Genomic DNA, 1,122 nt, shown 5'->3' with positions numbered 1-1,122 from the left:
GTCTAGCAAAGTATTATGATTTTATCATACTATACTATTATAAATATAAATTCTACAGAGTATAGTTGTTGAGATAGGCAACTGTTTATAGGAAGAGGGAGGAGRAACTTGCACTGGATCTTTAAAAGAAAAAAGAGGAGGGAGCCATTCTGAATCTCTGGATACCTCTTATCCTTGCAGCAGAGTTATGGGAGGAATGATGGTTTTATCTTCACAGCTAAAGAGCTCCCTTTCTATGCTCCAAAGAAGCTTTGATCACWTGAACAAGACCCAGAGCAGCAAGACTGAGAGTTAATATCTGCATCAGCTTTCAATGTAAGATATTGGAAGAAAGAAGATGAGTGATTTGAAAACTCGGGGGTAGGGCTTGTCACTACTGTCTTTGGACTTTTTACTATTTTGGCTGAAAAGCTGCACAGAATAAAGGTTTCCGGAGGAAGTGAGGTGGATTCTGAATTCCTGCACCTCCTGTGATCTGCCCCCATGGCTGGCCCAGTGTGCTGGAATGTTCTTTTTTTCTTTTCTTCTGAACAGTGCAGAGCTCTGAAGTCCTAGCATGAATGAGTGAAGGCAGTTGTACTGCATGTTGTCAGATCTGCAAATTACAGAAGAAGGGTAAACATCCTCAGCAGAGWGCAGTGTCTGTGTTTAATGCAATCTCAGCTTTTTATGTTGACTTGAAAAATGACCATCAATCAAAAATGTTCTAGAGAAAAATAACAGGTGGTGGTTTGAAACTGACAGGATATTTATGTGCTTTCCAGACATGTGGACCTTGTAAAACAAGTCACCATCTTTAAGGATGGGTTTTTTCAAAGATTGTTCAAATAAACAGAAAAGTGTCTGAAAATTTCTCTTGGTTATTGAGAGGATTTYGTGGACTTCCTTCCACCATATGTTCCTCTAGCTCTTCCAAAGAAATTTCAGTCCCCACTATTTTCCTTCTGTGAAGGGCTGTTCATTTCTCTGGTGTGGTGCCTACTGAAGGAAACTTTCCTTCAGTTTCAAGCTTTTTGAGTAAGTTGACTTAAGTGAGATTAAATCAAAAAGTCTAAAGTAGGGTTGACCTGGTCATGGAAATGGCAACTTTCTGGAGGGGTGAAATCYCTAAAGATCAAGTTA

The 1,122-nt window shown here is 39.5% G+C and overlaps 1 protein-coding gene across 2 annotated transcripts in view; it reads left to right on the top strand.

Moving 5' to 3' along the window:
* Positions 1 to 850, top strand: part of GRAMD1C (GRAM domain containing 1C) — a 43,064-nt gene extending 42,214 nt beyond the window's left edge. For both annotated transcript variants that reach the window (XM_085301425.1, XM_085301424.1), the window contains exon 17: positions 218 to 850. In XM_085301425.1, coding sequence (XP_085157551.1) covers positions 218 to 295 — 78 coding nt within the window. In that variant the 3' untranslated portion in view covers positions 296 to 850. The remainder of the gene's footprint in view (positions 1 to 217) is intronic.
* The last annotated feature ends 272 nt before the right edge of the window (positions 851 to 1,122 follow it).

Source organism: Rhea americana, unplaced genomic scaffold, assembly GCF_003343005.1.
Source record: "Rhea americana isolate MKP2758 unplaced genomic scaffold, rheAme1 scaffold_177, whole genome shotgun sequence".
Taxonomy (NCBI): domain Eukaryota; kingdom Metazoa; phylum Chordata; class Aves; order Rheiformes; family Rheidae; genus Rhea; species Rhea americana.
This window is presented reverse-complemented; position numbering and strand designations above follow the sequence as displayed.